Source organism: Callorhinchus milii, unplaced genomic scaffold, assembly GCF_018977255.1.
Source record: "Callorhinchus milii isolate IMCB2004 unplaced genomic scaffold, IMCB_Cmil_1.0 Scaffold17, whole genome shotgun sequence".
In the NCBI taxonomy this organism is placed as follows: Eukaryota; Metazoa; Chordata; class Chondrichthyes; order Chimaeriformes; family Callorhinchidae; genus Callorhinchus; species Callorhinchus milii.
This window is the reverse complement of record NW_024704758.1, coordinates 4,177,330-4,187,542: the sequence shown is the minus strand read 5'-3', so window position 1 is coordinate 4,187,542 and position 10,213 is coordinate 4,177,330. Positions and strand designations below refer to the sequence as shown.

The 10,213-nt window shown below is 48.8% G+C and overlaps 1 protein-coding gene across 1 annotated transcript in view; it reads right to left on the bottom strand.

The window, feature by feature from the left end:
* Positions 1-4,863: 4,863 nt before the first annotated feature.
* myrf (myelin regulatory factor) overlaps positions 4,864-10,213 on the bottom strand; it is a 39,102-nt gene continuing 33,752 nt past the window's right edge. Inside the window, exons 20-28 of the mRNA XM_007887442.2 lie at positions 10,104-10,169; positions 9,392-9,480; positions 8,934-9,116; positions 8,325-8,561; positions 7,453-7,540; positions 6,469-6,543; positions 5,931-6,039; positions 5,383-5,457; positions 4,864-4,950 (exon numbers count right to left, since the gene is read on the bottom strand). Of these exons, the coding sequence (XP_007885633.2) occupies positions 4,864-4,950; positions 5,383-5,457; positions 5,931-6,039; positions 6,469-6,543; positions 7,453-7,540; positions 8,325-8,561; positions 8,934-9,116; positions 9,392-9,480; positions 10,104-10,169 (1,009 nt within the window). The remainder of the gene's footprint in view (positions 4,951-5,382; positions 5,458-5,930; positions 6,040-6,468; positions 6,544-7,452; positions 7,541-8,324; positions 8,562-8,933; positions 9,117-9,391; positions 9,481-10,103; positions 10,170-10,213) is intronic.

Below are 10,213 nucleotides of genomic sequence, written 5' to 3'. Positions count from 1 at the left end.
CTGTGGTTTATTTTGTAAATGATCTGTGCTCAGCCCTTCCTTGCAAGTCCTGTTTGTGTGTTGCACTTCTGGGCTATATTTACCTAATCGGTTCAGATCCCCAGACTGAACAGTGCTCTAGTCAGCCCGTACATAGAGAGAACTGCATACAGGTCTGGCCACTGCAAATAAGGTGGCTTCCCAGACCAGAGAGGGGGGCCAGTGTTAGCGGAATGAGCTATTCTTTAGTAACGATTAGACAAGCTCGGGTCCCCAGCCAGTATTATGTGCTTTGGGACGTCCTGACCTGCAAGAGCTACGTAAATATAAATTTGTATTTTAAGACGAGCTATTCAGATTGGAAAAAGGTATCATGCAAGGTAACATCTTACAGGGATATGTAATGTGCTAAATAAAATGGACAAAATAAACTCTGACCAACACTTTCAGATACACTGAGGTAGAAGGGTCACGGTGTGAAGGATAACTTCAGGAAGGAAATATTTCCTTATGCAAAGGCTGAATGGCAACTGGAACAGTGTGGCCAGGAATGGTAGATTGAGAACATGAATCATTAAAGGAACAGCTCAATGCTGTGATGAGAGGACAGGGGCGACGTTCTGGAAGAATGAGACACAAATTTTCAGTGTAGGAGGCTGATTGGCCCATTGCTGTGTCTGATTGTCGTTCCTGTGTCTGTTGGGTCTCTGCTACCTCTGTTTTTAAGTCTGATTTTTATTAACCCCAGCTTCTCTGTTCAGCTCCAAGGAGACCCCATTTACCACCCCTCCTAACTCCCCCCACCCCCTCACGCCACCCAAGAGAATAGTCACCAATAGATCATTTGATACTGGATATTGAACCCTTACTAGGTGCACGATACAAGGGGCATCAGTCCCAATTGTTGATTCTTATTGGTACCCGGGAGCTCCAGTAGGGCTTGGAGATGAACAACTGCTGAGAATGGTCATGCTCGTCTGTCTTCAAGGACAACAAAGTCTTGATGCAGGTCAAGCTCTTGGTATATAAGGCCAGTGTCCAAACTGTTCTCCACTTGAAAGAGCAAGGAGGAGGCATTTTGGAAGAGATTTCCAGTACGCGGGAACATCTTGTCTTAAGGCCCGGCTGCCGATGAACGCGGAATAAGCAGTGGAGCAGAGGACATGGTTACCAGAGGAGGGCGTTAGCAGAGAGCTCTCAGTGTGAGCGCTGGTCAGGACACCATCCATGTTCTAAGGATGTTTGGATGAAACAGGAGACGGTTACATAGATAATATGCTTTATTATTGTTAAATGCAAGTAAAAAAATTATACAGATCAATTTTCATAATTAACGTTTTTTGAATTAAAACTTTTTTATCACAAAAAGAGGTGTAAAAAAAGCTCTATTGTGGTGTGTTTCTCCTGGAACCTCTCCGCAGTGCCGGGCTGGGCCGGGCTGTGAGGGAACAAGGGGTCACCACAAGCTCTTTGCATATTAACAGCGCAAGTGCTATTTGGTAAAAAAAAACACAACATAATTCAACGGTCACAGCGAGTTTGGTCAAAAATACGGTTCACGGAGCTTGGCAACAGCAGGGAGGGAGCTGGTTGGCACAGTAACAAGGCACATTTCCAGGCATCCAGGTGAATGTCTTGATCAGTTTGGACACACATTGTCCATCATCCCTCCCCAAAACCAAAGCACGGCGATTTCCCGGAGCAAAGGCCCTGTGTGTTTTATCCCCAATATTAGTCAGCAAGGGAGACAGGGCTGGAATGGGGATGGGGTGGGCTTGGCTGGGGCAGAGGAGCTGGATTGAGGGAACTGGCGACAAGTTGTGAGGAGGGTGGAGGAGGAGAGCAGCTTACACTGAATGAGCTGTCTCCAAAACCCACTTATCAGACCTCTCACCTCGTCTCAACTCAGCTCTATAGATCTGGAGCACTCCAACCTCCATCAACCACCGCCCACTCCCCCCCCCCCCCCCGCCAATCTAGCAGTGACAGGAGCCAGCCGAAGTGAATTCTCAACAGTCCAGTTTTGGTCAAACCTAAGCCCGCAGTGACTGCGGGATTCTGTTTGCAAATGCTAACTGTAGGTGACGCTGTGGTTGTACACATTTAGCTTAGCTACAAGAATGGAGGGAACCTGTAATTGCTTCTTTGCACATGGTTAACACAACTGGCAAATTAGGACCTTTTTATTGGCAAGGGGACCTCTTTTAACATGTAACATTTACCGCTTCCCCCCCACATATACTTCCATTCCATCCCTGCTGCTGCCACACACTTAACAGGGAGACATTCCACCCGCACCTGCATTTACTCTAATTTAAGTCGCGTTTCAGAGCATGTGGAATTCTGGCAAATCGTTGAACAGTCTCGACTTTGAAATCTCTAGCCAGGTGGATTCTGTCTCCAGTTCTCTCTCTCTTTCTCTTAATACACCACTTCCCAAGTCAGTCAGACACACAGGTGAACCGGGCCCCATGGCCAGAGTCCACAGACAAGACTTTCAGAACAATAATAAATATATTTCAAAATAATATAAAGGACTTTTAGAACACATACAGGCGAGACGAGAAGCTATCAGAAACGCCTCCGTAAGCTAAGCCTACGTGAAACAAAGGAACCGACATCCCCTATCAAACAGTAATACAAACACAGCCAATAGGACACACGGGGGAAGAGAGAACCACCTGCTTCACACTAGCAGCTCGGAGCATCCAAAATTGGACCAAATCTTAAATTTCACTCTTCAATTTTGAAGCTGTTTGTGGGATCCTTTTTAAGGCTTCAAAATATCCTTTGAGATGTCTCGACGATGCGACAGGGTGCTATTTAAATAGGATTATTATTCTAACCTTGGCATTTGATCCAGCACCTTGGGCTGTCCTCCTGATGTGAAAGGCTCTACACAAATATACGTAATTTGTTGTTGTTGATCAACACCTAGAATGATGAATGTTCCCAAAGGTAATCACTGTTAAGTGTGATGCAGCCAATTTGCACACAATGTCCCACAAACCACCAGAAGGTAATATTAAGACTGACTTCAAGCGCTATCTAATCGCATGCTCTGAGGTGCTGTGAGAGTGGTCTCAGTCTTACATTATTGCTACACCCACCAACCCACCCCCCCCCCAGGATATAAAAAAATTAGTGCTTTTAGAAATGATTGCAACAGCGAGGAGAAGAGGACATATTTACAGGGAGCTTGGAGCTAGTTTGCGATGTGTAACGCTACTGAACGTCCAGTTATTGGGAGGTTTAAGTCGCTTGCGTTACCACTGAGAGGCTGTGTGAGCTGCAGGGATGTACATTGCAGCTCACAGCTGATCGATCGGGTGTGGTGGGGGGGCACAGTGGGGTGGGGGCGTCTTTTACAGTTTGGCACAATCCAGTTTTCACAAAGTTAATTTTACATTTTATCATAAAGTGTCAGAGGGCGAAAAATATCCCCCAATATTCAGCTCACGTTCTGAACGGGAACTGATCGTGTAACCAGTGTGTGTGTGGGGTAGTGGGGGGGGGGGGGAATTGGGGATCACAAATCCCAGCACGGAGCACATTCCAAGAGCTGAAACCAGTGTGTGTCTAACATGGGAAGGTTATCATTATCACTTGCTGCTTCAGGACTTGTCACAGCAACTGCCACCTGTCTCTCCCCCATATCCCCCGCCTCTGGGGGTTGCGATGCCTGTGTTGATGTCACCGGGAATTCTGGGCAACACCAGGAACAGCCCCCAGGGTGAGGGGGGAAATGGTGAACCCAAATAAAGTGACTTCCTTTACCCCAGAAACCAGTAGACTATGTGTACACGTGTGTGCCAATATGTTTCCGTGTGTACATGTGTATATGTGTGTATATGTACGAACATATATGTGTTTAAGTAGTTGTCCGTGCGTATGTATTTGTATGTGTGTATGTAGTTAAGGAAGGATAGGTTGAGGCTCATGAGGAGCATAATACATAAAGCATTCTATGATATTCTATGTATGTATGTGTGCGAGTATCTATATGTGTGTGTGAGTATCTATATGTCTGTGTATCTGTATGTGTGTGTGAGTATCTATATGTTTGTGTATCTCTATGTGTGTGTAAGAATCTATATGTTTGTGTATCTATATATGTGTGTGAGTATCTGTGCGTGTATCTGTATGTGTGTGTGAGTATCTATACGTGTTCATCAACACAGCCTGTCTGTCTCATGTTTTCCAGTGATTGGAAATTGGGGGTAAATGGACGGACAGACAGACAGACAGACAGCCGGGGAGATCAATGGGAGATCCCTCCCCGGACACTGACATCAAAGCTCACTTATTGTACTTTGGGATTAAACACCCATTGACTTTCAGCAAAAATATCAGCGAAAATGGAGAAAATGATCCTTAAAGAAACGTACCATAACAACCTCCTCTTTCTCTCCGCGCTCTCTCTCCAGCCCCCACCCTGCTGTGCTGTTGCTCACTCAGTACTGGTGTGGGTGGGGGGGGGGGGCGTGGAATGGGGGTGGGGGGCTGTTGTCACTGTCATATTTCTGATTTGATGAAAAGCTTGAGGTGTGGAATCTGTGTCTGTCGGCCACTAACCCACACTGTGTAACAGGCTTTCTACTGCACAGCACAAGGCTCTGGGACACTGCCCTACGTGAGGTGCAGTATATAAATGCAAGTTGTTGTTCTTATTCGTTACCCTCAAACCTCCACCCCCCCACCCCCGCCTGTGCCAGAGACGTCCTGAGCCAGCAGGATGGGGTGGGGGGGGGTCGAAGGTGGGGGAACGGCTCAGCAAGCCTGTCAGTGAGCGGTGAGTATATCACACACCATCACCAGGCACTGAGCTGCGGGGGGGGGTGAGGGGGGTGGGGGGGTGGCACTGGCGGGCAGTGCCTCTCACCCTCAGTGACACGTGCGGTAGAAGTTCAGGCTGTAATCAGTGAAGGTCTGGCCGGCGAAGCTGCTCTCACTGTCACAGGAAGCTCGGCTCTGAGGAGGGAAAGGGAGAGCGTCAGTGGGGAGAGAAAGAGGGAGAGAGAGAGACAGAATGACAGTCAGAGAGAGTGATTGAGACAGAGAGAGTGACAGCGAGAGAGAGTGACAGAGCGAGAGAGAGTGACAGAGCGAGAGAGGGTGACAGAGCGAGAGAGAGTGACAGAGCGAGAGAGAGTGACAGTGAGAGAGAGTGACAGAGAGTAAGAGAGAGAGTGACTGTGAGTGTCACAAAGAGAGAGATAGTCATCAAGAGAGAGAGTCGCAGAGAGTGAATAAGAGAGACACAACACACACACAATGAGAGAGTCACAGACATCGTGTTGTGTGAATGTAAGACACCGGTAGCCGGGGGGCTGAGGGAGGCTGGATTTTGGCGGAGCGTGCCGGCTATGACACGGTGAGCGCAGACAGGCGCTGGCTACTCACCGGGTCGGCCACACGGAAGTGGTAGGTGATGTGGTGATAGGGAGCCACCATCAGCTCCCAGAGGTGAGAGGTTCCCTGCAGCGGAGAGACGTTAGGTACTGAGAGCAAGGGGTTAAACTTAACCATACACACACACACACACACTCAGTCCCTAAACACATGCACACACAAACACACGTACACACACACATGCATGCATACAGATACAGATACACACACTCAGTCCCAGAAACACACTCACACCGATATACCCATACACACAGATCTCACACAAACACACTGATATACACACAAACACAGACACGTACACCATCACAATGGAGACAAAGTGTACAAGGAGTAGAGCTGTCCCATCCACTCCCCATCGCAGCACCATCCCTGTACCTGTCCTGTTTGTTGTTGTTGTTATCCTATGCTTTGTCCCCAAATATACAGTCAATTCACTTCACAGTATATTCTGTGAAGGGCTTTAAGACGTCTCAAAGATGTGATGAGGTGCTATATCAAGTGCAAGGATTATTATTATTAGGTGTATGTTGTTGTTTTACCTGTGTGTGAGCTGTGCCCTCGCTGTGTCCTGTGGTTGAGGTTGAGGCAGGCCCACACAGCACCCCATGCCTCACACTGCACAGGGAAACCACCAGAGGCGAGGAGGTGCTGTAAACAAACAGCAAATGTCAGCGGGGATCACGGGGATGGGGTGGGGGAGGGGGGTAGCCCACAGAAGTGGGGGGGTGTCAGCCTATGGTGGGGGGAGTGGGGGGGAGCGAAGGGGGTAGATTTCTCCTCTGTGGTTCAGACTGGTGATAGGTGGTGAGGTTGATGCCCAGTGACAGTGTCAGAAAGGTTACGCAGAGCTCTTGGCCCAGAGTAGACACTAACAGCCTCGTTCACAGGAGTGAGTGGCCATCACTCTTCAAAAGCCCTCAATTTCCCACGGGCTTAGCCTTCAAGACCCTTGTCCTAATATGTAAATTTGGACAACATTTTACAAAATATTCACTGACCAGAGAACGAAGCCCTGTCTGGTCTGCGCACTTTACCCAGGGAGGGGGAAGGGGGGAGACTCAAAAGGCAGTCACTCACTTCATTTGGAGTGTGATGGTGGCATCCAGCGGTGTGGTCTGACTGACAGGAATGAAGAAGTTATATGTGGCCGGCCTGTGGAGAGAGGAGAGGGGAGGGAGGGGAGGAGAAGGGAGAAGAGAGAGGAGGAGAGAGGCGGAGAGGAGAAGAGGAGAGGAAAGGGGGGAGAGGAGAAGAGGGTTAGCCCTCGCCGCACAGTGACCAGCAGCCCGCTGGGACTCCATACCAGTTCAGCCCCCATTGAATATCAACGAGAGACAGAGGCTCTCCTGCTTGGCTCCCATCAGTGCCTTCTCATTTCATCTCATTGATACATCTCTCAGAGCTGGTGTTAAACTCACTGTTCCAATTCCCAACTGGCCTTTTAAACCCCACATCCAGGCTCTCCTTCAACTCCGAAATACAGCTTGCCCCCGCCACTTCCCCCTTCTTGGTCTCCGAGACCCAACTGGATACATTCATCATTGTCCAGGCTTGACTACATCAACACCCCTCGCTCCGCGGACTCTCCAGCTCGTCCCTTCACAAGCTACAGACTGTCCAGCCCTCAGCACTGTCCTGCCCACTTTGGGGTCTCTACCAACCTATCATCACCCATCCTTGCCAGCTTCCGTCAGCTCCCCGTCCCCTGAGGATCAAGTGCAAGATCCTTGTTCTCGCCTTTGAATCCTTCCACCTTCTTACTCCCTCTGCGACCTCCTCAAACCATACTGACGTGGCCGCTCCCTTTGCTCAGCGAAAGCACGGCCTCATTCCACAGACGCAATGAATCCAAGTGTTTCCCCCCCCCCCACCTCTGGCCTCCCCACATTTTTAAAGCCTGTTAAGATTTATCTCTGTGACCATGCTTTCAGTCATCTTCTCCCTCCTCCCAGCTCACTGACCCAGTGTAGATTGACCTTGATGTATATATACCAGCCACCCCCCCACCAATCCCACCCCCAAAAGCCCCCCCTCACCCCTCCTGGTTTGCGTAGGTCTTACCCGCAGGGAGTCAGTGAGTTGCAGTGACGTTGTGTGATTGACAGTTTACTCTCCACAATCTGGATCCCACTCAAAGTCGTGTCCGACCCTGAAAACACACAGACTCTTACACAACCTGCAGCTGGGTATACACCTGTGTGTATGAGTGGGAGCGTGTGAATGTATGTGTGTACATAGTAATAATTATTATTAATAATAATTATGTATAGTGCGAAACAAACATAGTTCCTATAATAATTGGTGAAACTGGGACTCTTATTAAGACTATTCAAAACTTGCTAAACATCAAACTCTTGCAAAAAGTAGATATTTTAGAAAACTCAAAGTAACATCCATTCATATGTCTGCCTGATCATCACTGAAACCCATTAAATTACCTCTACGGAGAGATTTAAACTGTAATAACATAATAATAATAATCCTTGTATTTGGTACACTGCTTTTCACGTCAGGAGGACGTCCCAAAGAGTTTCAAAGCATATACAGTACTGTAAAGTAAAGTGACTGCGTGTTTTGTGGGTGAACTCAGCAGCCAATTTGCACAGCGGTGTCCCACAAACAGCCATCAAGTGAGTGAACAATGTTGAGTGACCACATTTTTTGGAGCGATTATTACCCCCGGAAAGCCATCCGACAATCGACTAACAACCGGGTTCCTGCTTACTGCCAGGTAAACAGAGGCGTGTGGAGTAAGGAAATCTGCCTAAAGTTTCATGCTGCCAGGAATCAAAGTCGGGTCTTCTCGCTTACGAGGCGGGTGCTCTAACCACTACTCTACAAGATCACTGAGCGCAGACACTGGGCTCCCCCTGATCTGATGTGTGTGTGTGTGGCTCAGGCCTGTGGGGGTCAGCAAGCTTCCAGTTACTCACAGTCGGGGTTACTGGTGTGCCTGCGGTGTCTGCGGGGGACTTTGTGGGGCAGGCTGTTCTGGGTGCTGGAGTATCCCGGGGGCAGCTTAGACTTCCCGTGGATGTTGGTGAGCAGAGGCGGGGGGCTGAGGTGATGTGAGCCTGAGTTGGGGGTCTCCTGCCTGCGGCTATAGCTGTTTGCCTTCTCGTTCACTCGGGACTTGGCTTTGATGCTGGTGATGGACAAGCCAGTGTGGTCTGCAACAACAACCATAAAATAATAATACAATAATAATCACAATAAAACAATAATAAAAATGACAATCAGAATTAATACAAATAACAGTAATAATAATAATAATTCTTGCATTTGATATAGCGCCTTATCACATCGTCGAGACATCTCAAAGTGGTTCACAGGATACACTATAAAGTGTAATGAATGTGTATTTTGTGGGTGAACACAGTAGCCAATTGCGCACAGCAGTGGCCCACAAACAGCCATGGAGTGAGTGACCAATTCTAGTTGCCTCAGAGGGGAGAGTGCTACCAACTGAGCCAGGCTGTAAATGGGAGAGTTTAAACAGAGAGTCACATTACACGCTGTACAGAGCTGAGACGGAGACTTACCAGCGGTGGAGTGGCCGTCACTGGTGGAAGGTGGAGTGACTGAGACAGAGATAGCTGTCAGGACACTGCTGACTGGCAGAGCTGTGGTGTTCGGGGAGCAGCACACAGTTGGACATGGTGGAGTGTAGCACAGATTGAGAGGAGGAGGAGAGACAGAGATGTCAGGAACTGAGGTCAAGCCTTCTGTAAACGGAGAGGAGACATTTATATACTGATTGGATTCAATGACTCAGGTGTTTGTCCATTACACTGTGTGCGTGTGACCATTAAATTGTGTGTGTGTGTCTGTGTGAATGTGTCCATTACACTGTTGTAAGGGTAACCAGTAAACTGTGTGTGTGTGTGTCTATCACACTGTGTGTGCCCATTGCCCTGTGTGTCTATCCCCGGCACCATGCCTCCTGTTGTGGTGGAGGATTGTTTGTCTGTGTTGTGCTGTGTGGGGTAGAGAGACCTACCTGTGCGCTGACTGTGGCCACCCAGTGAAGTGGTTGGGTGGGTGATGGGGACGTTGCTGGTGGAATACTGCTCCGTGTTCCCCAGCGACCTGTACATCAAACAGACAATCAAGGTTCTGACCTGCTCCACAAGGCGAGGTGAGTGGCTGTGAGGTGTGCACTGTAGTCTGAGATTTACCAGCAGCGATGGCTTTGTGTGGAATTACACCCTGGGAAGAGGGGGAGACCCATCTGGAGGGACAGTGCTGGGGGTGAGGCTCCTGTCCTCTGTAGACTGCCAGGACTTTCCCCATCAGAACAATGTCCTGAAGCCCAGCATCACATCTCAGGCAACTGTGTACACGAGCTCTCTTCTCTCCTGGTTGACATTTCCCATTTCATTAAAACCTCCTGTACAAACCCAGCAGCTAATTAACACACAACAATGCTCCACAACCAGCCCTGAAGTGAATGATCAATTTATTCTGGGGAATTTCTGGTCAGACACCCAGGAGAGAGAAACCTGGTTGGGATCTTTAACGTCCGCCTGAAGAGGCACAGACAGGAGCTCAGTTTAACATCTCGTGTGAAGGACGGCGCCTCCGTCAATGCAGCGCTCCCCCAGCACTGCGCTGGAGTGTGGGCAAGTGGTGACAAGTTAGTAACTCAAAGCCGAAAGAGGCTGATTTCTACGCAATGGACAACAGAGGCTGGCTTTTACCGTGACACGTACCCATCGCTTTCTGTCCCGTCCTCATTCCGTAGGTTCAACACGTACAGAGTGGACATGGATATCACACTGACCGGGAGCGAGAGAGAAAGAGAGAGAGAGAGAGAGAGATC